Source organism: Lithobates pipiens, unplaced genomic scaffold (genome assembly GCF_037356315.1).
Source record: "Lithobates pipiens isolate NorthernLeopardFrog02 unplaced genomic scaffold, aLitPip1_a1.2 Scaffold_8, whole genome shotgun sequence".
In the NCBI taxonomy this organism is placed as follows: domain Eukaryota; kingdom Metazoa; phylum Chordata; class Amphibia; order Anura; family Ranidae; genus Lithobates; species Lithobates pipiens.
In genome coordinates, this window is record NW_027507903.1 from 508,861,477 (window position 1) to 508,887,110 (window position 25,634).

General features: G+C 42.9%; 1 protein-coding gene across 2 annotated transcripts in view; it reads right to left on the reverse strand.

The window, feature by feature from the left end:
* The window catches only part of ATXN10 (ataxin 10), a 182,399-nt gene that overhangs the window by 30,442 nt on the left and 126,323 nt on the right, over positions 1 to 25,634 (reverse strand). The window contains exons 9-11 of one of the 2 annotated variants that reach the window (XM_077469350.1): positions 24,542 to 24,711; positions 22,551 to 22,653; positions 20,490 to 20,599 (exon numbers count right to left, since the gene is read on the reverse strand). In XM_077469350.1, coding sequence (XP_077325476.1) covers positions 20,490 to 20,599; positions 22,551 to 22,653; positions 24,542 to 24,711 — 383 coding nt within the window. The remainder of the gene's footprint in view (positions 1 to 20,489; positions 20,600 to 22,550; positions 22,654 to 24,541; positions 24,712 to 25,634) is intronic. The other variant, XM_077469351.1, reaches the window with a different exon arrangement.

A 25,634-nucleotide genomic window follows, 5' to 3' on the forward strand; every position in this document is an offset into this window, starting at 1 on the left:
TATTCTTGCCCATAGCGCGCGCGTGTGTCTCACAAAAGTGAGTACACCTCTCACATTTTTGTAAATATTTTATTATATATTTTCATGTGACAATACGGAAGAAATTACATTTTGCTACAATGTAAAGTAGTGGGTGCACAGCTTGTATAACAGTGTAAATTTGTTGTCCCCTCAAAACAACTCAACACACAGCCATTAATGTCTAAACCACTGGCAACAAAAGTGAGTACACCCCTAAAGTGAAAATGTCCAAATTGGGCCCAAAGTGTCAATAGATTGTGTGGCCACCATTATTTTCCAGCACTGCCTTAACCCTCTTGGGCATGAAGTTCACAGGTTGCCACTGGAGTCCTCTTCCACTCCGCCATGATGACATCACGGAGCTGGTGGATGTTAAGAGACCTTGCGCTCCTCCACCTTTCGTTTGAGGATGCCCCACAAATGCTCAATAGGGTTTAGGTCTGGAGACATGCTTGGCCAGTCCATCACCTTTACCCTCAGCTTATTTTTCAAGGCAGTGGTCATCTTGGAGGTGTGTTTAGGGTCATTATGTTCGAAGACTGGGCCGCAGCAAAGTATTCTAAGGGAGGGGATAATGCTCTGCTTCAGTATGTCACAGTACATGTTGGCATTCATGGTTCCCTCAATGAACTGTAGCTCCCCAGTGCCGGTAGCACTCATGCAGCCCCAGACCATGATACTCCCACCACCACGCATGACTGTAGGGAAGACACACTTGTCTTTGTACTCCTCACTTGGTTGCCACCACATACGCTTGACACCATCTGAACCAAATAAGTTTATCTTGGTCTCATCAAACCACAGGGCATGGTTCCAGTAATCCATGTCCTTAGTCTACTTGTCTTCAGCAAACTGTTTGAGGGGTTTCTTGTGCATCATCTTTAGAAGAGGCTACCTTCTGGGACGACAGTCATGCAGACAAATTTGATGCAGTGTGCGCTGTATGGTCTGAGCACTGACAGGCTGACCCCCCACCCCTTCAACCTCTGCAGCAATGCTGGCAGCACTCATACATCTATTTCCCAAAGACAACATCTGGATATGACACAGAGCACGTGCACTCAACTTCTTTGATCAACCATGGGGAGGCCTGTTGTGAGTGGAACCTGTCCTGTTAAACCGCTGTATGGTCTTGGGCTTGGCCACCATGCTTATACTCAGTTTCAGGATCTTGGCAATCTTCTTTTAGCCTAGGCCAGTGATGGCGAACCATGGAACCCCAGATGTTTTGAAACAACATTTCCCAGGATGCTCATGCACTCTGCAGTGTAGTTAGTTGAGCATTATGGGAAATGTAGTTCCAAAACATCTGAGGAGCCAAGGTTCGCCATCACTGGCCTAGCCCATTTTTATGTAGAGCAACTAGGGCCGAAACAACTAATCGATTATGAAATTAATTGATTACATTTTCATAATCGATTAAACGGCCAGTAACATAATGGGGTTAAAAAAAACTAAACTAAAATTAGTTCCTTAGAGCACAAAAACCTCTTACAGTAGCAATTATTTGCTCTTTTTGTACTAGAAAGGGCTATTTTTTTTCAACCCCATTATGTTGTGTGTTTTTTGGTGCTTTTTGCAAAAATGCACTACAGTTCATTTAACGTTCACATCTATGCTTTTTTTCAGCTGCTGCGTATTTGGAAAGGGTCAAGGACTTTTTTCAAAGCAAATTGGTGCTTTTTTGGTTCAATACATTTCAATGGAGAAGCTGCATAAAGGGCACGTAATGCATTTTTGCAGCAATTTGTGTTTTTTTTTGTTAATCTGCCCAACAACAAATTGGTCAAAAAAAGGCATAAAAAATGCAAATCGCCGCAAAGTCACGTGCACAAAAAATCAAAAACGCACATCAAAAAGCACTGCAGAAACAAATCAAACGCAAACTGCATAGTTGTGTACCGAGTGTTATGTTGGCCACACGGATCCCTTTTCAGATGAGAATATTTATACGAAAAATCTTTGTACATTCGCTGAATGAAAGAATGATGTTTATAATTGCTTGCTTGCTACTTGCTTCTAACATTCTGTTTTAAAACAATTGTAATTTCTGAGCGAAAACCACATACACTGTCTGAAAATTCCTTTGACCAAGAAGTTTTCTATTATTTCTAAAGTTTCCTGTCACTGTGGTTGAAAACGTACGTCGATATGACCCCACTAACGATTAGAAAATCAAACAAACGTTCTTAAAATGAAATATTTTTTTTTGAAGGAAGACTTTTTCTCTCAGAGTCTGATATTTACTGGATTCAACCTCTAATAGTATATACAGTATATCTCTTCTGTCTGTTAATTTCAGAGTGTATTAAAGATTTTACCCCCTAACCATATAGTTGGTTATTTTTACCACTGCATATAGAAATATTTAAAAATAAATGGCCTTTTTTTTTTTAACTATACATATTAACTAAATTAAACACCACACTTTTTTTAAGGTTATTAACCAATAGAAACAATAATCTGTCAACTAATCGATTATGAAAATAATAGTTAGTCGCAGCCCTAAGAGCAACAATTATTTTTTTTTCAGATCCTCAGAGAGTTCTTTGCCATGAGGTGCCATGTTGAACTTCAAGTGACCAGTATGAGAGAGTGACAGCCAGAACACCAAATTTAACACACCTGCTTCCCATTCACACTAATAAGTCACATGACACTGCAGAGGGAAAATGGTTAATTGGGCCCAATTTGGACATTTTCACTTAGGGGCATACACACTTTTGTTGCCAGCGGTTTAGACATTAATGGCTGTGTGTTGCGTTATTTTGAGGGGACAGAAAACACTGTTCTACAAGCTGTACACGCACTACTTTACATTGTAGCAAAGTGTTTATTTAGTGGTTTCACATAAAAAGATATAATAAAATATTTCCAAAAATGTAAGGGGTGTACTCACTTCTGTTAGATACTGTATATTATTTATACACACACACACTATACATACATATACATATATATATATATATATATATATATATATATATATATATATACACATATAGATATATATATATACACACACACACACACACACACACACACACACATACATATATATATATACACACACACACATACATACACACACCCCGTTTACTGTATATTTAAAGACTGGTGACAGAAGCACCACTATCCTATTGTTATTATCTCACATGCACAGTGCCAGATAGCTAGGTCTGTGCAGCTGTAGGTTTTTAGAGGTCACCTTCCAGTATATTAGTAGGTGGACCCGTTTATTGCAAAAAAAATTGTTTATGCAGCTCCTGTAATTTTAGTTAATCTTGTCCCTTCTGGTCTGGAATTCCTTAGCTACTTTTAGGGTTAGGTTAGAGGTAACTTTCACATACAAAGGCCATGTCTGATAGTCAGTTTCTGCTGGAGAGAAGCCATGTTCCAGGCTGGTTGGACAACAGTTGGGGATCTCCTCATCATTGCTGATCTTTCTTACAGGTTTCTGACACCAGGACAGGCACCACATCGTGATCATATTCAAGGGCCCCTGCAATTGGACTTTGCTGCAACATTTATCTGGAGGCATCTCGACTATTAACTTTATTTAATTACTTTGAATAGATTACAGGTTAATTTCACAGAAAGGGAACCCCCCCCCCCCCTTATTCACAGAGGCCCTGTCCTGGGTGGAGGCATTTCCAAATGTATTATTAATCCCACTACTTCCACTTAGCAAAAGTTCTGATTCTAATATTTACCTACAGGTTTAGTGCAATTTCCTGTTTGGGGGGCTATTTCTCAATCCTCTCCAAAGAGGACTACACTAGATATTTTAGGTTTCAGTAGATGGCACTAAGCTGGATCACCAGAATGGCATTCAACATTCCTTGGCAAACATGACACTAGGATCTTTGCAACTCGATTCCCATGTCTGAATACATTTTGCACAAAGAGTGAGACTGGAGTGGAGGCCTGGATTTGTAAAATAGAAGTAAAGAAAAAAAAAAAAGAAAAAAAGAAGAAGTCTTCCTATTTGTAAAGAATATGTTTTTGGTAAACTGACCCTTTAGAAGTAGAAATTTACCCGTTTCAGCCACCAACAGCCAAATTTGATGACAGCTCTTTAAAATGATGCCCCCCACCCTGCCAAGCTGGTCACTCTGCTGAGGAACTATAGGGAAGTTTGAAAAAGCCTGCTCCAGTAGCCCCCCCAGAGATGAGCAGTACAAGGAGCATCTAGTCCTTTCATCCCTTCTGCATTCATTCTCCACTAAACTGGATCATTGGACCAATAAATCTTAAATTTTGTTTTAACCAGCAGATTCAGGTGTGAGCATCGCAATCACCTTAAAATTATGCCTACGCCACTGGCGCATTCATGCGAAAAGCCCAGTAAGCAAGCATCTCCCGAGAGCCCGATGGGCAGGTGTCGCCAATGAAAATATGCTTCTGATAATAAAGAACAAATATTTTTATTACCTGTGCAGCTTAGAAGATTACATTAGGTGCATTAAGCACATTCATTCCTACAGTCAAAAGCACATCACTGCACAGACTTGCTTTCCAAAAGGTAGCAGTCATCAGGATCTGTGCTGTCAATCTCTAGTGCAAACATGAAAAGAATCTCACTCTCCTGTGATGTGTTGCCCATTGAAGACTAGAAGTCGAAATTAGGCAAGAGGTTATTTATTTAGAAATTGATCAAGCAGTTTCCGCTCCACTTTAAAATGTCTCTTTTAAAACAGGTGTGTTTTAAAAAAGAACCTGCAGTTTTGTTGGAAAAATTTTTGGGAAAAAAGTGTGAATAACTGGCCTTGGATCATTTTTTAATGGATTGGTGATTTTGAGACCCACATCTAAAGATTTGACTTTTGTCAAATTAAAGTGAACCTCTCAGGCCCTAAACGCCGTCTAAGCAGAAGTGGCTATTTTATGATGAATGCAAGTAGCTGCTCCAACATCTATCCAAGATCTTTCCTTCCAGGAGTAAAAGCAATTCATCTCTTTTCCTGGACAAATGACATTCTTTTGAAAATAGTATATCCCCTACAACCAGGTAGCCCAAAAAAAAAAAAAATCAACTTTTTTTGTAAACTCATATAATATGAAAAGCTATAATTAAAATAATTATATCCACATACACAACCAGCGCTAAAAGTTCAAACATGTGCTTTGTCATTTAACAAAATACATAAAACAAGGTTAAAGGACAAGTAACAATAAATAATTGCTTTTAATAATTTATTTGTAGTTAAAGAGTGCATTTACTATTTTTTGTTTTAGGAGCCTGTAAAGCATTGTACCAGGGATCAGCAGATCGCAGGACTCCTGCAGACTGTCAGTGAAAGCTGTCTGCCCACACAACGTATTGGCAGGCAGTTTTACACTAACATGAAGAATTCAGCCATTTCCTTACCTGAGCCGATTCTGCAGTTGGCTTTAGGTGTAGGCGCCGGAATCTGCACTAAGGGAAACAGGCAGAAAAGCCTTATGGTTTCACAGCCAGCTTCCAACGCCACATGCGCGAACTGTCCTGTGCCTTGTGATTGGCTCCGCAGTCTTCTGGGACCTGTGATGTGTCCCAGAAGGCTTTGGGGGAAGGGGGGCCCAAGTTCCGCTCAGAGGGTCACTGCAATCTGATGGTTGTAAACTCTTACATATAGCCTCATGTGATACACAGCAGAATAAAAAAATCCTCTCACAAAATTTGTACAGGTTTATCTGTAGTCTTCTCTACATCCGTTCATAAAGCTTGTCAGAGAGTTTAGAAAAATAAAAAAGAAGGGGCAAAGAACTGAAATTACACTCCACAGAGCTAAGTGTGTACTTTGAGGGACTAGGTCCGACGGTCTTTCCGATGGACTTTCGGCGGAGTTCCGAATGAACGGACATGGCCCCACACAATCACACCAAAGTCCGACGGATTCGAACATGATGACGTATGACTGGACTAGAATAAGGAAGTTCAGTAGCCAATAGCTGCCCTAGCATCGGTTTTTGTCCATCGGACTAGCATACACACGAATGGATTTCTCGGGTCCGGTGGAAAAATTTAAAACATGTTCTATTTCTAAAGTCCGCCGGATTTGTGGCAAGCAAAGGTCCGATGGAGCCCACACAAGATCGAATTGTCCGGACTCGTTCCATCGGACCTTTGCTGTCAAAAAGTCCGGTCGTGTGTACGCGGCATTAGGCCTCTCAATTGAGACAAGTACACACTATAGAGGGATATGCTGTTCTTATTTCATTTCGGAGGTATATAACCACTTTAAAACTACACCTCTCTCTGGTCATCTCGTCTCCTGCTCACAATACATTCCTCCCTGGTCATCTCAAATCCTGCACAAAGTACATCTCTCGCTGGCCACCTCACTCCTGTTCACAGTACATTCCTCACTGGCCACCTCATCTCCTGTTCACCTTACATAATTACATAGTAGGTGAGGTTGAAAAAAGTCCATCAAGTCCAACCTATGTGTGTGATTATATGTCAGTATTACATTGTATATCAGTGTATGTTGCGGTCGTTTGGTGCTTATCTAATCGATGCCCCCTGCTGAGACCACCGCCTGTGGAAGGGAATTCCAGATCAGGTTAACCCTCTTTTCTTCTATTTTAATGAGTGGGCATAAGTCTTGTTAAACTCCTTTCTGCGAAAAAGTTTTATCCCTATTGTGGGGTCACCAGTACGGTATTTGTATATTGAAATCATATCTCCTCTCAAGCGTCTCTTCTCCTCTCTTCTCCAGAGGGAATAAGTTCAGTGCTCACAACCTTTCCTCATAACTAATATCCTCCAGACATTACTCCTTCGCTCACCTTACCCTCTGCTCATAGTACAACCCTCCCTGTTCTCACCACTTACAGTACATCTCTCTCTGGCCGCCCCATTCCTGTTCACGATACATTCCTCTGGTAACCTCATCTCCTGCTCACAGTACATTTTTCTTAGTCCCCCACCCCAACACATCACCCCTCTGACAACCTCCTCCCCCTTGCTCATAGTACATAACATTCCCCCACCCCCAGCACTTCCCTTCCTGCCCGCCTCACCTCCCGATCACAGTACTACGCCCCCCACCCAACTGCTCACAATACATTCTGCACTCAACCTAAACTGTTTCTACTCCCACCAACTTCACACTAGCTGCTGATAAGCAGCTATGCTCTACAACAGTCCCCTGCCACTGACACACTGTACTCTGCTGCACCATGGTACCCATTGTGCAATGTGCTATTTTTTCACCAATTGACTTTCTAAACTGCAATAGGAGGAAGAAAGGATTCCCATAGTTGCATGCTACATGACATACAGACAGTTTCTCTCTCTTTAAACACTGATAAATGAGATTCTAATACAATCAAGTGAGGCATTGTTTTGTCTTGGCCGATAACGCATGAAAAGGAAGACCAACTTCCTAAAACGGTGTCGTAGTAAATCTTCCACTGGCTTGTAGAGATTAAAATCTGTGTGATGTGCAAGGGATTCATTTTTCTTCATTCCGTCTTGTGATTTATACAGTAAGCCAAGACATAATTTGTCTCCAAAAGGATGTTTAATGATGTGTGCAAGCCATGGCTCCCCGTGTCGTGCTCCCCTGGGGCCCCCAGCAACAAAGGCGAGCACCTACATGACTCCTCACAATTCTGAGAATGCCCTAAAGACAAGCAGACATACTATTTTATCCAGGTAACGTTCAATTACTGCCAGCTCCACTTTACGTGCTTGGCAGCATGTGAATCAACAAATGTGCAAAACAGACAAAAGGAAAACCGGGAATGAATTTGCTCTCAGGAAGTTATTCTGTACCTTGCTTGCTCACTACATATGTGAAACAAACCTGATCCTTTTACATGAAACTCCAGTTTTAGCAAGATGTAAAATAAAATCCCCTCCAGTTCTAATATATAATCTTCAAGGACTTTTTAGCACACTTGGCTCCAGATTACTCGTTTCTGCTCTGCAGAGATAGTAAGGCAAGTTTTGGAGTGAGATTTGGTGATGTCACTACAGTGATACTCACTGTTCTCCTTGCTGGAGGTTCTGATACGAGGAGGCAAAGCCCTATCTCTGCCAAGATGGTTGTTTCCATACATAGACACAGTGCTGATCATGATAAGTTAATAAGGGAGAAAAGATAAGCTGCAGGGAGACCAAAGGTGAATCTGCTTCCTAGTCCCCTGCCTTTTGTCTTCTATTTTTGAGGACATATTCCAGAGTTCCTCTTGAAAAACAAAAAACAAAAAAAAACCTTCAGCTCTAGTTTGAGGAAGATAAATTTAGATCTAAATGGGAATACTGTCACTTTTCATATGGTAAACCCAATTTCTGTGCTATGGATATCTTTTTTTTATATATTTGTATGTATTTATTAAAATTTATAATTAACAAGCCAGTGTTTTTTGTTAGAGTATCAGGGAAAAAAAAAAAAAAAATAAACCTTTGAGCCTTTCAGTCTGCCTCTCATTTTTTTCAAAGGTGCACCTGAATACCAGGTAATCTGGGGATTAAGCTTTTCATTTTGAAGTAAAGACACTCCTTAGTCAGATTTAGCCACGCTTCAGCCATTTTTTTTAAAAATAGGTCTCCTTAAAGTAGTATTAACTACTCTGTGTTTTTTTTAAACGTAGTTTTACACACCGAGCACAAAAAATAAACACTCCCCAGCAAGCTATTTGTTAAAATTCTTACCCAGCGCTTTCAATTTACAAGTGCTGGTCTCTTGCCCCAAACATCCAGTCTTCACAGGAATGAGTTTACAGTGGACAGTGTCATTTCAAGCTAATCTGCTGGAAAATGGAGTGGGAGGAAGAGGGAGAAGCGAGGAGTGCCTTGCTACGCAGGCCACAGGGCTGTGTGTTTCTATTGATGCACACAGTGTGGGGAGGCACAATCCTAGTCCCTGCAGGCAAGGGGGATTCCATGAGAGGCTGCAAAAGAAAGGAACTGCCCCCTGCACCCCTGATCCCCTGCCCACCCGACCTACCCCAATGACTGCAGGGGGGGGGTCTACCCCCCCGTTGCATTTTGAAAATAGTGCAGCCATGCAGGGCTCAGCCCACATGGCTGTGCCATTCATTCGTATTGATCTGTGAGTGAGAGAACTACAATTACCATCTATTGAAGCTGATGGCTTGTAGATGTCAATGAACTGGGAGGGCGCTGATAAGCACTCTCCTAGTTCATTCATAAGCCCTGCAGCTTGCAAAAAGTCAGCATGTTTTGGAGGCCTGAAAGCTGCAGGGCTTGTCTGCTGGATCCTGATATGGCATTCCTGATCCACTGATCACGGGTGCAATGCTTTGCAGGCTCCAGAGGGGAAAAACGATAAATGCACTTTTTTTTCCCTACAAAAATATGTGCATTTATTGTTTTTTCCCCCAACAGGTGAACTTAGCCTTTAAACTGGAACATAGAACATAAAGAAGCTGCATACTCAGTAAGCATTTAAATCAGATGCCCAAAATGATTAAAAAACTGAAGGTTTATCATCATCACTTTAACCCTGAAGGTACTGACCACTATTATGCTGGTATGACCATCTGCCCAGAATTCTGGTGCTAGAAGCCTTGACAGGTTTAAATAGAGCCAAGCTGTAATGCTGAAGAACAAAGCATCAGGACTGCACTGAATTTGAATACCTTAATACAAGGTAAGCCCCTTAAAAGACTCAGTTAAGCATAGTCGTTTTTCAAGTACTTGGCTAGATCTTGACTATAGAGCTTACCAGTTACAAGAATGGATTAAAAAACATAACCAAAAAGAAAGATCCTTCTGGATGCTGTGTGAGGGCTCACATTTGCTGTACTGCAGGAGTTTTCAGTGCTCCATTGCTGTTTTATTTCTCTGTCGGAGCCAGGAGTCAAACTTTGTGTTAAGCTAGCCAAATATGGATCAAAATGTGGCCAGTTCAGAAGGGACTGGCCAAGTTTCTATCCATGTATGTGCCAGTCGACTTCTGTACAACCGCCCTCTCGGATTTCCCCGGCTTAATCAGCACTGCAGGCCTGCAACATGTCACTGATGAGTATTCTGATGGCAGTGAAGTCTACCTGCTGTCAGAATACAATAGCTCAGCAGGGAGGATTCCCCCATTCACATTGAGCGTGTGGACAGTAATCAAGTCAGTTTTTTTTGTTTATTCTGCTGGATGAACAAAAAAAATTGATTCATCTCTGGGCTGCCTAAGCAGCTCTGATTCAGATGGTGACAGTTTACCACAGGGTTTACAGTGTCTTCTGTTTTCCTGCATGACTGTATGGGCCTGGCGATTGGAATTTAAAGCCTAGCTCTAATGTCACATGCTCCTCCATATCAGCAAGGGCTTTCATGGACCAGCGAGGCAGCATGGCAAAGAGGAGTAAAAGTGAGTTGGAGGGGGCAGGCTTTCAAGATAATTTGGTCACAATTAATACTCATGAATCTGTACTGCTCTATGTGGGGAATTTACTAAAGCTGGAGTAACCAGAATCTGGAGCAGTTGTGAATGGCAACAGCTTCTACAGTGCCCTGAAAAATATTCATACCCCTTGAAATTTCCCACATTTTGTAATTTTATAATCAAAAACGTAAATGTATTTTATTGGGATTTTATGTGATAGACCAACACAAAGTGGCACATAATTGTGAAGTGGAAGGAAAATGATAAATGGTTTTAATTTTTTTTTTTTTTTAAATAAACATCGGAAAAGTGTGGCGTGCATTTGTATTTAGCCCCCTGAGTCAATACTTTGGAGAACCACCATTTGCTGTAATTACAGCTGTAAATCTTTGTGGGTATGTCTCTACCAGCTTTGCACATCTAGAGTGAAATTTTTACCCATTCTTCATTTCAAAATAGCTAAACCTCTGTCAGATTGGATGGAGAGCGTCTGTGAACAGCAATTTTAAAGTCTTGCCACAGATTCTCGAATGGATTTAGGTCTGGACTTTGACTGCGCCATTCTAAAACATGAATATGCTTTGATCTAAACCATTCCGTTGTAGCTCTGGCTGAATGTTTAGGGTTGTTGTCCTGCTGAAAGGTGAACATCTGCCCCAGTCTCAAGTCTTTTGCAGACTTTAATGCCACGTACACACGATCTGACTATCCGGCGCACAATTTGCCAGTGTGTGGGTTCCGGCTGACTTTTTCTTTCCAAAAGTCCGACGGACTTAGAAAGAAGTCTTGACTCAAAACAATCCCGTCTGTGTGCTAGTCCGCCGGACTTTTGAAATGAAAGGACTTGCCCACACACACACACAGAGTAAAGTCCATTCATTTTGAACGTGACTCCAGGTAGACGGGACTAGCGAAGGAAGTCAATGTCGCCGCCTACATCGGCGAGATTGACACCTCGCGAGCCCCATTGCCTGGTATGGATTTAAAGGGTAACCCCTATGCCAAAAAAATGGCGTGGGGGTCCCCCCAGAGTCCATAGCAGACCCTTATTGGAGCATGCAGCCCAGCCAGTCAGGAAAGGGGGTGGGGACGAGTGAGCACCCCACCCTCCTGAGCCATACCAGGCCACGTGCCCTCAACATGGGGGGGGTGCTTTGGGGAAGGGGGGGCCCCTGCGACTCCCCAACCCAAAGCACCTTGTCCCCATGTTGATGAGGACAAGGGCTTCTTCCCGACAACCCTGGCCATTGGTTGTCGGAGTCTGCAGGTGGGGGGCTTATCAGAATCAAGGAGCCCCCTTTAATAAGGGGGCCCCAAGATCCCGGCCCCCCACCCTATGCGAATGAGTATGGGGTACATGGTACCCTACCCATTCACCTGAGGGGAAAAGCGTTAATAATAAAAAAAAAAAACACAACACAGGTTTTTAAAGTAGTTTATTAGACAGCTCCGGGGGTCTTCTTCCGTCTTCTCGCTGGGCTCCTCCGCTATCTTCTGCTCTTTTACCAGCGGAGGAGCCCGGCTTTCTTCGTCGTCGTCTCCGCCGTCCGGGGGTCTTCTCCCGACTTTGGGGGTCTTGTCCCGCTCTTCGCTTCTTCTGCCGGGCCTCCGCTATCTTCTTACAGCTCTTTTACTAGCATTGGCCCGGTCATGTCGCCGCCGCCTTCTCTTCTTCTCAACGGGGCTCGCAATGTGTCAATCTGTCAATCTCGCCGTGTGTGGGCAAGTCCGTTCATTTCAAAAGTCCGCTGGAAAAGTCAGTTCAGGTTTGGGCGTGTGTGGGCAAGTCCACTCATTCGGAAAGTCCGGCGGACCTCCGCTGCCGGATAGTCTGATTGTGTGTACCCGGCATAACAGGTTTTCTTCTAAGATTGCCCTGCATTTGGCTCCATCAATCTTCCCATCAACTCTGACAAGCTTCCCTGTCCCTGCTAAAGAAAAGCATCCCCACAACATGATGCTGCCATAACCAGGTTTCACGGTGGGGGTGGTGTGTTCAGGGTGATGTGCAGTGTTAGTTTTCCGCCACACATAGAGTTTTGATTTTAGGCCGAAAAGTTTAATTTTGGTCTCATCTGACCAGAGCACCTTCTTCCACATGTTTGGTCCCCCCCCCCCCCCATATGGCTTATGACAAACGTCTTATGACTTTCTTCTTGCCACTCTTCCATAAAGGCCAGATTTGTGGCGTGCACAACTAATAGTTGTCCTGCAGACTGATTCTCCCACCTGAGCTGTGGATCTCTGCAGCTTCTTGAGAGTTACCATGGGCCTCTTGGCTGCTTCTCTGATTAATGCTCTCCTTGCCCAGCCTGTCAGTTTAGGTGGACAGCCATGTCTCGGTAGGTTTGCAGTTGTGTCATACTCTTTCCATTTTCCGATGATGGATTGAACAGTGCTCTGTGAGAGAGAGTCAAAGCTTGGGATATTTTTTTATAACCTAATAGGGATGGGCCGAACACCCCCCAGTTCAGTTCGCACCAGATCACCTCAAACAGGCAAAAAGTTCTAGCGAACATGCAAACCCTATTAAAGTCTATGAGACACGAAAAATGAAAAGTCCCCATATTAAAAGGCTTATATTCCAGGTATTGCCATAAAAAGTAAGTGTATGGGGACCCAGGTACAGGTCCCGTATCAATGCAAAAAAAACGTTTTTAAAACAATGGTTTTTAAAAGGAGCAGTGATTTTAATTTTGCTTAAAGTGAAACAATAAAAATTAAATATTCCCTTAAATATCGAGCCTGGGGGGGGGCCCTTAGTCTGTCTGTAAAGTGGCGCATCTATACAATGTATAGAACATGCCACAGCAATAATTACATTTTTAAAGGAAAAAATGTCATTCAATGCTCGCTCACCCCCCCCCCCCCCTCCCCTTCCTGGCCTGCCGGACTGCTTGCTCGGATAAGGGTCTGGTATGGATTTTTTTTTTTTTTGGAGGGGGGCCCAGGCCAATTTTTTTTTAAAGTTTGGAATGGAGTTCTCCTTAAAATCTATACCAGACCTAGGCCTATAGGCCTGGTCATGATTTTTTTTTTTGGGGGGGGGTTCCCCATGCTGTTTTTTTTTCTTAATTCTGTGATAATGTTCCACTTAACCACTTCAATACACTGTATTATATACTCTGCACTGCGTTATATACGCTACACTGACTACACTATATACCCTGCACTGCCTTATATACACACACACTACATTGACTGCACTGTATTTTATATTCTACACTGACTGCACTACATACTCTACACTGTATGATTATATACACTACAATGACTGCACGCTCAGTCTATTAACTAACCTGCCTAATCTCTTTCCATTTATAAACACTATACAAGGCCACCGTGTAAGCAGCCTTATATAGTGTGGGGCGACATTTATATATACTTTTATATATAGTGTGGGCGTGCACCCTGCCTTTGGCCAATCATGGCTCTCACAGCACATAACACTGATTGGCAAAAGCATACAGGTCAGGTGCATGCTTTAGCCAATCAGCACTGTGATCTCGCAGTGCATTATAGAGCTCATTGTGGTGGACAAACTTCCCGCAAGTGCCCTATATGTCCGTTTGCTCTACGAACAAACAAATACCCGATTTTCGAGTCGAATGGAACATCGGGCCCATTTTTATAACCTAACTTTGCTTTAAGCTTCTCCACAACTTTATCCTTCAACTATCTGGTGTGTTCCTTGGCGTTCGTGATGCTGTTCTATTGAAGGAGCAGCTTCTCGGAGCGCGTAGCCTATCCGCCCATCCAACACTAGCTTGTCTCCTTTTTGGAAGTCCTCCCCCAGAAGTGTTGCACGCCAACCCCAGCGTCTTCCTGATGGCCACAGGAGGTACTCTCTGCCAATAATCATCCATCTGCAGCCCCACATCTCTGCACCGTCACCCGGATTGGGAATTGAGGAAATCTCCATGGACCACTGAATAACAGATGAGCCTTTTTATCTTTGTTCTCTTGTAAGTGAAATCATATGTTCTGTCAGTAAAACATACATTTTAATACTGCACTCAGGTGGCGCTTCCCTTTTTACCCTTCTCTTGCTTACTACAGAGCCAGCTCTCTGAGGACAGCAGCTGCCTTTCTGATCAGCCATTATACTTTGTTTTAAACCCCTGAACTGCCAGATAACATTTTAACCGTTGGACTGCCAGTTTGAGTACCATGGACTTAATTAATCAGTCAGCTATAATTGTCCAATTATTGTATGCACCTTTTGTATTGCGCTTACAGTTACTACCACATTCATTCGTGATGCTGTTTGTTCACCAAGGTTCTCTAACAAACCTCTGAGGGCTTCACAGAACAGCTGTATTCATACAGAGATTAAATTACACACAGGTGGACGCTACGAATTAGATGACTTCTGAAGGCAATTGGTTCCACTAGATTTTAATTAGGGGTATTAGAATAAAGGGGGCTGAATACCACATGCCACACTTTTCAGATATTTATATGTAAACATTTTTGAATACCATTTATCATTTTCCTTCCACTTTAGTTATGTGTCACTTTGTGTTGGCTTATCACATAAAATCCCAATAAAGTGGAAGCATTGCCTGGCGCAGGTCCAAGCTAAGACTGCCTCTTGTCTACACACAGCAGGTCTGTTGTTCTGATGTGCGGCTCTTAAGCTCTCATCAGTTAGGGCACTTGCACACTGGAGCAGGCTACTTTACCGTAATTTTTGTGGTTCTTTTTGGGTACTTTTAACACCTTGCTAACAGCCGAAAAACGGTTAAAGGCCGATGCAGCAGCATTTTGCCGACGGCAATGGGCAGGGGTGCTTTAGGAGCAGTGAATAGATTGCTCCTAAAGCACCTCAAAGATGCTGCTTGCAGGACTTTTTTTTAGCGTCCTTCCATCGCCATGCTCCATTGTGAAAGCACTCGGGATTTCACACTGGAATGACAGGAGAGGTGCTTTACAGGCGCTATTTTTAGCACTATAGCGCCTGTTAAGTGCCTCGGTGTGAATATAGCCTTATTGTCTGGAGCATGGGTGGGCTCCTTCCCAGCCAGCACACTCGGCAGAAGTCAACGAACTACACTTCCAAGCAGCAGTGAGCACCTCACATACATACCATGGGTCTGCTAGATTTCAGTTAGGGGTATCAAAGTAAAGGGGGCTCAATACAAATACACGCCACACTTTTCAGATATTTGTAAAAAAATTTAAAAACCATTTATAATTTTCCTTCCACTTTTCCACAATTATGTGCCACTTTGTGTTGGTCTATCACATAAAATCCCAGTAAAGTACATCTATATTTTTGGTTGTAACGTGACAAGCTGATAGAAATTAATTGTATTCTACGCACAGCTGCTACAGATTCTGTCCAAGTTTTAGTAAATCCCCTCCTTTATGTATGTACTAAGAGACCCTGTCAGGTGTCAGAAGAGTTAGAACTGCAATAAAAAAAAAAAAAAAAAAGAGAGAGTATACTAACCACTCCAGCATTGCGTTTCCCTGAGCATTGGGTGCATGTGTCAACCATAGTTTTCAATTGCCCCTTTCTTCTACTCTTTTGCCATAACAGGACAGAAAGGGACAGAAAGGGGGGGGGGTTACATGTGCTTTTGACAATCCCAGAAGTGTGGACCTTCAGAGGTTGAACTACTCTAGCTTCGGTTACAGGGACCTTACTGTTTTAAATATCTGGAGGCATACAACAAAATGTTACCCAGAGTATTTCATTTAACGACATACTTTATAAGAGAATTTTTTTTCTCATTATCTGATATAGACAACCAATGAAATGCTCAGAGGTTGGTTTATAAATCACAATATGTAATTACCTTCCAAAAAATAAGAAAAGTGAAACGTGCTGATTCTTGCACGCCACCTCCTCCAAAATTGGCAAAACCAACTTTTATATGACAAAGTCTGTGTGAAGTTTGTGCAGGAAGCGAAAGAGAACGTGGAGACAAAAAGGCGTGATTCACAATCGACCACAGCACACACAGCTCTAGGACAGGACTATTTCTGGGCTTCCATAAAGCTGGCAGACACACTCACATCTCAATCAATGTTTCTACATTCTGTGACCTGTGCACAATCCATCATGATGGGGACGAGGTCTCTGCAGGTGAGCAGGGAATGTTTTGGGAAAAAAAATGAAAGGCCTCAGGCCTTAAAAGTGCCTGAATCAAGGGAAGTTGTTATTGCATATAGCAACCAGGTTCTTCCTTTTCGTTTACCACATTGCACTGAAAACATGGGAGAACCTATTTGCTGTGGTCAATAAAGTTTTGACATCTGGAAAAAAAATTTGAGCATTGCAAAAAGCAAACCAGTATTAGCCAATCAGAACCCATCTCATACTGATCTTCTTTCAGCAAAGTGATTTCGGGCTGGTTGCTGAAAAGCCCTGCGCCCTGTACAATATGCACTCCTGAGCCTACGCTCTGCAAAATATTTGCACTCCTGAGCCCTGCACCCTGTGCATTACACAACTCCTGAGCGTGTACTGGAATCTGAGGTCATATGCCATGAATGAACTACAACTACCGTCTTCCAGTGTGGCAGACAGCTTGTAGTTCCCAGTGAACTGCGAGGGCACTCGGTGAGCGCTCTTATGCCATGTACACACGTATCAGACTATCCTGCGGACTTAGTATGGCGGACAAACCGCCGGACTGTCCGCCGGACTTTCCAAAACGAGCTACCTGCCCACACACGGCACTTTTGCGGCAGACTAGGTCCGTACTTTTGAAATGAACGGACTCGCCCACACACATGGAGGAAAGTCCGCGCAGCCCCCCCCCCCCTTCCCCAAGGCACCCCCCATGTTGAGGGCATGCGGCCTGGTACAGCTCAGGAGGGGGGGGGGGGGGCGCTCACTCGTCCCCGACCCCTTTCCTGGCCGGCCGGGTAGCGTGCTCAGATAAGGGTCTGATATGGACTCTGAGGGGGACCCCCACGCAGTTTTTTCGGCGTAGGGATTCCCCTTTAAGTCCATACCAGGTAACAGGACCAGCAACGCCTTCTTCGCTGGTCCCGGCTACCTGGAGCCGCGCTCAAAATGAGCAGACTTTTCTCCGGGCAGGAAAAGTCCGTCCATTTCAAAAGTACGGAGGACTAGTACACACACGGCCGGATTGTCCGCCAAAATGTGAGTCCGGCGGACAGATTGATGTGCAAAACTACAATCTTAGTCCGCCAGACTTTTGCGTAAAAAAAAGTCCGCCGGAGCCCACACACGGGCAGATTGTCTGCTGGACTTTTCCACCGGATTGTTTGATCGTGTGTACGCGGCTTTATAGTTCATCGATCTTACTGGTCTCCAGTAACTGTCTGCCCGTACAGGAGATAAACGCAGACAGCTATACTCAGAGCTGGCTTGTCAAAAACACCAGGAGAGGTTAAATCTCTTTGGTGAATCTCTAGACTCTTTTTTTTATTTATTTTTTACTAATCAACTATTATATACTTTTTTGTCACAAAAACAAGATCCTTCCATTCACTAAACAACCCGACAAAAGTTATAGCTACACAAAGGAAGATAAATATACACAATTTACATATCGCATTGTAACACGATAATTACATCTGGACTTTTATTAATGTTGTCAAGGGTGGTAAGAGCACCCTTTTGGGAGAAAAAGAGAAAAAGAAACCACTGCTCCAAGTCGATCCACCAGGATGATCGCTCCTCTTCCAGACGAAGATCCCCAGGTGCTGGCTAATGCATACACAAGTGAGAGGAAATGAAAAAACTCTGGACAGCCGCACTCTGAGAAGGATCTATTTTCTTGTGCCTTTTATTGTACAATAAAGATCACAACACGATCCACAGAAAACGTGATACAGAACAAAAATCTGGCGCGTTTCTGAAATCAGTGCTTACTCATAGCTCGTATTACGTTTGCTGTGGATCGTGTTATGTGATCTTTATTTTACAATAAAAAGGCACAAGCAAAATAGATCCTTCTCGGAGTGCGGCTGTCCAGAGTTTTTTTATTTCCTCTCACAAGAGCACCATTTTGCCTAGCAACAATAAAAGCTAGGGCACCTGCAAACAAATGCTTCTCCTCCAGGTTTAGGAGTTCATCCATTTATTCTTCCCAAGTCTCTTCCTCAAAATCAAAGCCCTGCACCTCCTTCCACCACCAGCGGTGGAATCCCAAGAAAACTAAGCCAACTCCAAGCCCCCATCTCAGGAATGGGACCCCCACTTCTTCAAATTGGGAGGAAGTCTGCTAGCTTTTTTCAGATCCAGAGGTTTGAGACCTTCCGGAACTCTGGCCCAGGCATGTTGTCCCCAGGAGGTACAGGCTGGTTTTGCCCTCTCCTTCCTCCTATGTGCAACAATTGCTCACCTTGCAGCATCCTGCTCCGATGCCTGCAGAAAAGAGGTTTCAGTATTTTTTCTCCAACCCGTTCACGGTTCTGAAAGCCAAAAGGCAATTTTCATCCTATGCTGGACCTCAAGGGCAATGTATTTCTTCAGAATCAGAAATTTTCTGAGATATCGACTTACACATTTTCCCCACACCAGAGAAGGAAGCAGAAAGGATTCTGACCTGGTGGAGAGCTACATTCCAGTAGTTATAGCTGTTGACATTTCAATCGTAGGAAATTGGCCCGTTGAATTCCTCAGCCTTTGGATCAAGAAGAGGGTCCCTGGAGGTTTTTCAGGACCTTTGTCGCAGGTGAGGCACACCATATGTGGACTTGTTAGCATCCCAGTTAAACAACACACTTAACGGGTTCATTGCCAGGGCCAGAGATCTTTGAGCTTTTGCAGTGGATGCTTTGGTGACTTTGTGGGATCAGTTTCACCTAATCTATGCTTTTTCTCCACTAAAACTCCTACCTCGACTGCTCCACAGGATTGTGTCAGAGAGCATCCCAGTGATTCTTGTGGCACCAAACTAGCAAAGGAGGGTTTTGTATATACTTCGGCTTCTGGCAGATTCCCCATGACCTCTTCCAGATTGTGTAGATCTTCTGTCTCAAGGTTCAATCTTCAATCCTACTTCTTAGTTGCTAGCTGTTGAAGTCCAGGTCCTGAGGGACAGAGGCTTACTGGATGTGCTTATCCTGACTCTTCTTCTTGCTAGGAAGTCTACTTCTCGTAAAAGATACAATTGCACCTGGAAGGCTTATTTTGCATCAACCAAGCAGAGAAAGTCTTGTCCTAGAGATAGGGACATATCCTAGCCTTTCTCCAGTTGGGTCTAGATCAGCATCTGGCCTTGAGTACCCTGGAAGGGCAGATTTCTGCCTTGGCTATCCTCTTCCAGCATCCTTTGGCCTCTCATTCTTTGATGAAACCTTTGTGCAGGGAGTAGCTCATTTAGCTCCTCCTAGATGCTCTCCAGTGACACCACAGGATCGTAATCTGGTACTGATGGCTCTTCAAAAGCCTCCATTTGACCCAATCCAGGATATTTCCTTAGCTGAACTCACTCGCAAAGTATTTTTCTTGACGCCATCTCTTCAGCTAAATGAGTATCTGAGTTGGCAGCATCATCTTGTAACCCTTTTCCTGATGTTGCACAAATGATAAGTTTGTCTTGAGAAGGCTTCTTTTCTGCCCAAAGCGGTCTTCCTCCTTTCACCTTAATTAAGACATCATCCAATCAACTTTCTGTCCTGCTCCTAAACACCCCAGAGAGGTAGCTCTTCACTGTCTGGATGTGGCCTGTAAAAACTGGCTAGTATCCTGTGTTAAACAGTCTGGACTTTAAAAACTATGGATGAAACCCCTAGATTCGATTTCTACAGTCACCTACAGTCTACAGTCTAACTAAATTGGGGCAATACGGGGACTGTGGGACTGTTCTTTACACCCTGTAATTTCCCTAGTAACCCTTCCCCCTTAGTTTCTTTCTTCCTGTGCACTTTCCTTCCCCCTCTGCCCCCTTGTCCTTTACACTTTTTCTACGTTTTACCAGGTGGATGTTCAAGCCTCTGCTGACACCAGCTTCAGCCATAAGGTGCTACTAGCAGCTATCCAATTAGGGTCTTATACCTTCTTACACTATCTTCTTATACTTTTTTTGCCACTTCTTTGCTCTTTTATCCACCCCTTTTGTTTATGTATTGTTTTTCAATGTCCTGGTCAAGACTTTGTTTGTCTTCTGTACTATACTATCAAAAAATGTATTTTTGACTTGCCTGTAAAATCTGTGTTGCGATCTTAGATTTCTCTTCATTTCCTGTCAATCTGTCCAACGGCGGTCCAAAATGCAGTATAAACCTGACAAGAATTCTAACTCTTCCCCAACCTAAAACAAATAAAAACAAATAGGAGCTGGACATACAATTTAAAGGTTCCTGCCCTTCAGCACTGGGGTTACCTTAAAAACATTTTTGAACTGGTCAGGTTCTCTTTAGGCTTGCATAATTTAATAATATTCAAGTTCTTTCAAAAATCCAATAATAAAATGTCTCTCTTGAAAAATAAAATCCTACTTTCAGTTACTCTGAATTTAAAAAGCTCTACACGTGATCGTCTTCAGACCACTTAACCTAGATTGAGGGAGGTCACATGGTATCAGGCTGACCATGCCAGCTCAGAATTATCTTTGCCTGGCCATAAATCATAAACACAACCCTTACTGAGATATTCCAAAACTATGCCAGGCCACCAGTAAGATATAATCCCTCCAGCGTGTTTTGGGTGTGCCCCAAGACCTCCTTCAGTCAGGATGAGCCTACAACAGCTCTGTTGTCAGTCTCCCAGGGAGCGTCAAACCCACCTGAACTACTATGATGTCAGCACTATCAAAAGGATGTGCAGAAATATGAAGGAAGATGGAAAATCAACAAAAGCTGCAATTCTATCGCCACAGGCACAAAAAAAACCTACCAGGAAGTTTATATAACTTAAGTGAGGGAAAAATGCCATTGTACAAATATTCGCTTTCTTATTGCTTCATTGTAAAATTATTTGATTAATCGGGCTAGGCTTCTGCTTTCCCCAAAGTCTCTGAAGGCCTACGTGAAGATCAATGAATGAGAGCACTCAGTGTATTTACCCATCCTTTCCTGCCCCTCGAGCAGTGTGCAGCAGTGAGATAGGCACCCTTCAGAGGTGAAAGGAGATTCGGATGCAGACTGCGATTCAACAAACGAGGATGTGATGTGATAAATCCCTAGCAAACAATTATGAAATTGCCATAAAAAAAAAGCTTTGTGTAGAGAGTAAACGTTGAATCAGTGTTTGCCTTCCGCAGGGAATTAGGCTTTCAGGTCAGTTTGGTTTGTGACCCTGCAGGGAGGCTGGCATTCATCCCGAAATCACAGAATATATCAGCCACCTGCACCTGTGTGATATATCCTCCTCTACACCAGACACAGTGCTGGTTCTCCAGGTGTCGCCCAAATACTGAATCCAAAATACTACATCAATCAGCAGCAGGTCAACATCTACAAAGCAGACTTTGGTTTCACTGCATGGAGCCAACCAATAGCTCACTAGCAGGGATAGAAGAACCATATCAGAACCTTGGACGTGTGCACGTTAGCAAAAGTTCCTAAGGTTTTTTTTAAAAGCATTTTGATTCATAAAAATAAAATGTAATTTAAACCCAATTTTTTTTTTTTTTTTTTAAAGGACAGAGCTTCCATTTTAGGACAAAATTTCAGGTTACACCAAAGGTCAGTTTTGGGCAGAAGAAGCTTCAAAGTAATGTGAATTCCTGTCCAAGAGAGTTGTCACTGGAACAGGTGTCCATAATGAAAAGTTTGTTTCCGTGAAAACTGTAAGGCTGGGTTCACACTATTGCTGCATGTGGGTCACAGCAGGGGTTCGGTGTGTCCCCATTCAGCGTTTCAGGTCAGATTTCAGCCTGAATTTTTGGGCTCAATTCGGACCTAAAAATAGACCAAAAGATGCACAGGACCCCTCTGCAAATTTTCACCGGAGATATGTGAACCGGCTTCATAGAAAGCCAGTCACAATCTCCTACCATGCAAATTTGATGTGGGGAAACTGCATCCAATGCGCATAGGTGTGAACCCAGCCTAAAAGTTTGGATTTCCTATCACTTTTTGTTCAGGTGACAATGGCCATCAGGACAAATGGAGAATGTATCTTTCCAGCGAAGACACAGACCACAATTAAAAACAAAACAAACAAAAACCTGACATGGGTTATAACCCATTTAAACTTTATCCAAAATTAAAACTATAAGGGAGAACACATATATGTCATTAGTAAGGGCTCTCTCGTACCACCAGAGTTAGACTGCATTGTCCACTGGAGCCTCAACACAAGAACAAGGCAATATGCCATATCTACTATGGATTGAACATCAACGAGCTCCATTGGCAAGTGCTGAAATAAGAAAAGAACATAGCATTTTCCAATGTCCTAGGGCAAGCAGCAGTACATAGACATGCATAGAAAACAGAGAGAGAGAGTAAAAAAAAAGGCAAACCCTGCTTTCTGCATTGTAGTGGCACAGAAATGTTTTGCTTTACGCCGTTTCATCACAATACAAGTTAGACTAATGGAAAACAATTCACACCCTTTGGCCCCTTTCACACAGGCTGTCTGATTGGGTCTTAGTCGGAGGCAATCAGACCCTCTATTCTCCTCTATGGGAGGTTCAGATAAAAACTGACTTGGGGTCTGTTTACACCCAGCTACCTGTGATCGGATCTGATTCAGCAAAAGAAAAACAGAAAAGTGATCCGTTCCGCTCGGTTTGGCCAGATTGGATCAAAGGACAATCTGGTGTAAATGTACAGATGGTCCATTTACATCTGACTGCCCATAGAGCAGAGTGGGCTGTGTCTGTCTGCTCTGCATAAGCAGAGTAGACATGGACCTGTCATCTGGCAGCTCCACTCAGCTCAGCAGGGGATCAATGGACAAAACTGAGCAAAACTAGATTAGGCCCATGTGAAAGGGGCCTTTGCGGTTGATATTTTAACCTAACTGCTTTTAAGCAGTTAGAGTCATTGTAGTAGCTAATTTCCAAATATCAACATTTAACACCATAAAAAAGAGGAAGTAAGCAAAAATGTTAAAGCTATATCAAATGTAAAGAATAGTGCGATTTGAATGTTTATTGCACCATTTGCCTTAACGTGTTATTAAAGTTTTGGCTTTTTTTTGTAAAATAACAAACATGTTATGCTTACCTGCTCTGTGCAATGGTTTTGAACAGAGCAGCCCCAATCCTCTTATTTTCGGGTCCCCTGCCGGCACTCCTGGCTCCTCCCTCATGGCCAGTGCCAATAGCAAGGCGCTTGCTATGGGGGCACTGGTGTGTGCTCGCTCCCGAGCCCTACTCTATGCATCTATAAGACACATAGAGCCGCGTCTAGGCCTCGGCCCCTGCTCTCTCCTTATTAGCTTACTGGCTGTGAACGTCTCAGCCAATGAGAAGAGAAAGTCCAGGGGCAGCCAAAGATCTTGTACATATTGATGGATCGAGAGGGCTCATGTGAGTATTTAGGGGGGCTGTGGGGGAAACAGAACACAGAATCTTTTTTTTTACTCATGTATAATCATCCCCAGAGGCCCCCCTGTAAAAGCATGCAGGGGTTCCTAACTCCCCATGCAATCTTTATAAAGTCTTAACTCTTGTGTTTTACTGCTGCTCATTGGAGGACTGGACACTGGCAAACAAAAAAAATCTGTAAGCCAGTACAAGATAACCCCTTTCTCCCATCTCTACTACCAGCATGCCTCAGTTTATTAGCACAAGAAGTACCAAGCATGATGATAAAGACAGAGGCGTGGACTTGTGTCATCAATGGATTTTATGGTGAGCACAAAAATCCTATTTTCTTTGTCGGCCATTGAAGGAAACAGGCAACAGACATCCAAAAGCAGTCCTACTGGGTAACACAAAAATAAACACTAGCAGAAAATAGATTTATCTCCACAGCAGTGCTGCAGAAAAGCCGTCCATACTCCTAAGAAACAAGTAAAAAAATAAAAACTGAGGTGTGCAGATAGTGGAAAAGGGTAATCCGGGCTGGCCAACAGTTTTTTTTTTTTTTTTTTAAACCCATACACACATTTTCTACCCCTATCAAAATGTTTCCTGGGAGTACCTGCAGCACCAATGAGACAAAAAAAATATGCAAATACATTTTTTTTTTTTTTTTTTTTTTAGATATGACCCCCCAATTGATTTGCATCAGGACAATTTCCCACAGACCTCAACAAAGTTTCTGTAGCTACTGTATAAACAGCAGAAGCCTCCTACCTTGTCCTGGTTATCTTTGTTTCCATAACACAGGTTTGCAATCAGACGAATAAGGTGAGCTTTAAAGCCCACAGCGGCATGAGTGAGGTCACTGCCCAGGCTTGCAGTATGAGTAGAGGTGAAGATGTTCTTGCTTTGTTTTCCAACGAGATGCGTCAGTCGTAGTGTCTCTGCAGAAGGCAAAAAGTGCTTAACAGCAAAACAAACCTGCAAATAATCAATGTGCTGGCTTACAGATTCTGAAGATGTCTATAGACATATCAGTGGAAGTGCAGAGACAATCCAGCAATATTTAGAGAGGAATATTGGGAAAAGATGCTTCTAATGAATACAAAACACCACCAACAATCCAGCATTTGTAAGGCAATTTTTAGCAATGTAAGGAAAATCTATTTAAAGCTAAACTTTGGGATAAGCAAATATTGTGTAAATGCAAGAAGCATGTTTATTCTTCCTTGAATGTCTGTGTGAATTGTGTATATCTTCGAGATTTGTGCAGTAATCAAGTGTATAAACTTACCCTTTGTATAGGAGCTTCCTGTAATAAAGACCTGTCACTGCTGCTCTCTTTCCTTGTGCAGGGGGACTGGTCTGATTTCCCGTCCCTTATATAGCTTCCTGCAGCCTGTAGTGAGTGGAGCTGCTGGACCCCTACCACAGCTCTGCTTTCTGCACAAACTATGTGTAGCACAGTGATGTCACTGTCATGCTTTGAATATCTGGGTTTGCAAAGGCATTTGGTGCATGCAAATTGCATTATAGTCTTTGAGGCTACAGGGCCAATATATTTAAAGTTTCAAAGACCCAAGTTCAGCTTTAAAACTCAGTTCGAGTCCAAGTTTTTTTTTTTTTTTTTGTTTTGTTTTTATATTGAGCAGGGAAAAGATTTGAGTCTCTGTCGGGTTCTAACTGCCAGGAAATTATAGAAAATATCTCCAAAAGAGAAGGCAGACAAAATCAAAATCTCTCCTCACTGGACATGGAGGCAGCAGCAGGAGCCATTGACTCCTGCTGCTGTTATTCAAACCCAATGAGAAGGGAGCAAGGGGTGGGGCCAAGCCAGGCTAGGTGTGTCTATAGACATACCTAGCCC